The sequence below is a fragment of the Arachis ipaensis genome, chromosome B08, assembly GCF_000816755.2.
Source record: "Arachis ipaensis cultivar K30076 chromosome B08, Araip1.1, whole genome shotgun sequence".
In the NCBI taxonomy this organism is placed as follows: domain Eukaryota; kingdom Viridiplantae; phylum Streptophyta; class Magnoliopsida; order Fabales; family Fabaceae; genus Arachis; species Arachis ipaensis.
Genome location: NC_029792.2, coordinates 74,454,539 through 74,455,423, shown reverse-complemented (window position 1 = coordinate 74,455,423; position 885 = coordinate 74,454,539). Strand labels below are relative to the sequence as shown.

General features: G+C 27.1%; 1 protein-coding gene across 1 annotated transcript in view; it reads right to left on the bottom strand.

Moving 5' to 3' along the window:
• The window catches only part of LOC110265932 (cysteine-rich and transmembrane domain-containing protein A-like), a 1,771-nt gene extending 1,451 nt beyond the window's left edge, over nucleotides 1-320 (bottom strand). The window contains exon 1 of the mRNA XM_021109516.1: nucleotides 75-320. Coding sequence (XP_020965175.1) covers nucleotides 75-108 — 34 coding nt within the window. The 5' untranslated portion in view covers nucleotides 109-320. The remainder of the gene's footprint in view (nucleotides 1-74) is intronic.

Here is an 885-nt window from a genome sequence, read left to right as displayed (position 1 = left end):
TAAGATTTTAAAACAAAATCACTTTTTTTTAAAAAAAAAGATTAAACGAACATACCAAAAAGTAAATTAATTACCTGGAGATTGTTGTTGATTGGTATAGGTACTCATGGTTATGATAAAGTTGGTGTTGATATATTTCTAATTACTATAAGTGAAGAAGCGATGATCGAGTGGTGTGGGAAGATTGTAAAATTCATGTGTATAAATAAATAGAAGAGGGACGAAGGGAAGGTAAGGGAAGCGCGTTTTGGATGAAAGAAACAAAAAGAACCGAACTGGGGAAGGTGGTGGCGCAGCCTTTGACGTCTCTCATTCCGCGGTATAACCGATGGCCAACAACAACATTGATTCTTCTCTTTATCTTTTGCTTCCATCGTGGTCAAATGAAGGGTCTATTTCGGCACACCACTTTTCCCAAATAATATTTTTAAAGGTAAGGTATTATTTTAGTTTGGTATTTGTTACCGTACGAAGATAAATTTATACGTACCGATATAATAAAAATGTTAACAAATTAAAACAAGATACGTGGATTATATTTTCCACATCAATAATTAATTTTTTTAAATACAAATTATATCAATGCTTTTACTAAATTATCTTTATACTTTAATAAAAATAAAAAATAAATTTTACTTTATTTTAATAAAAAAATTTAAATATCTTTTTCTTTTTTATTGGACAAAAATCACCCTAATCCTTTTAATTTAACCAAAACTCAATTAACTTTAGTTTATAATTTTATATCCGAATCAATTTAAAAATCAAAATCAAAATATATTTCATTATTCATATACACTACAAAATTACTTTATTTCTAATGAATCTTAATCTAATTTCTCCTTCTCCATTCATACCAAAAAATTATTTCTAAAATCTGGGTTT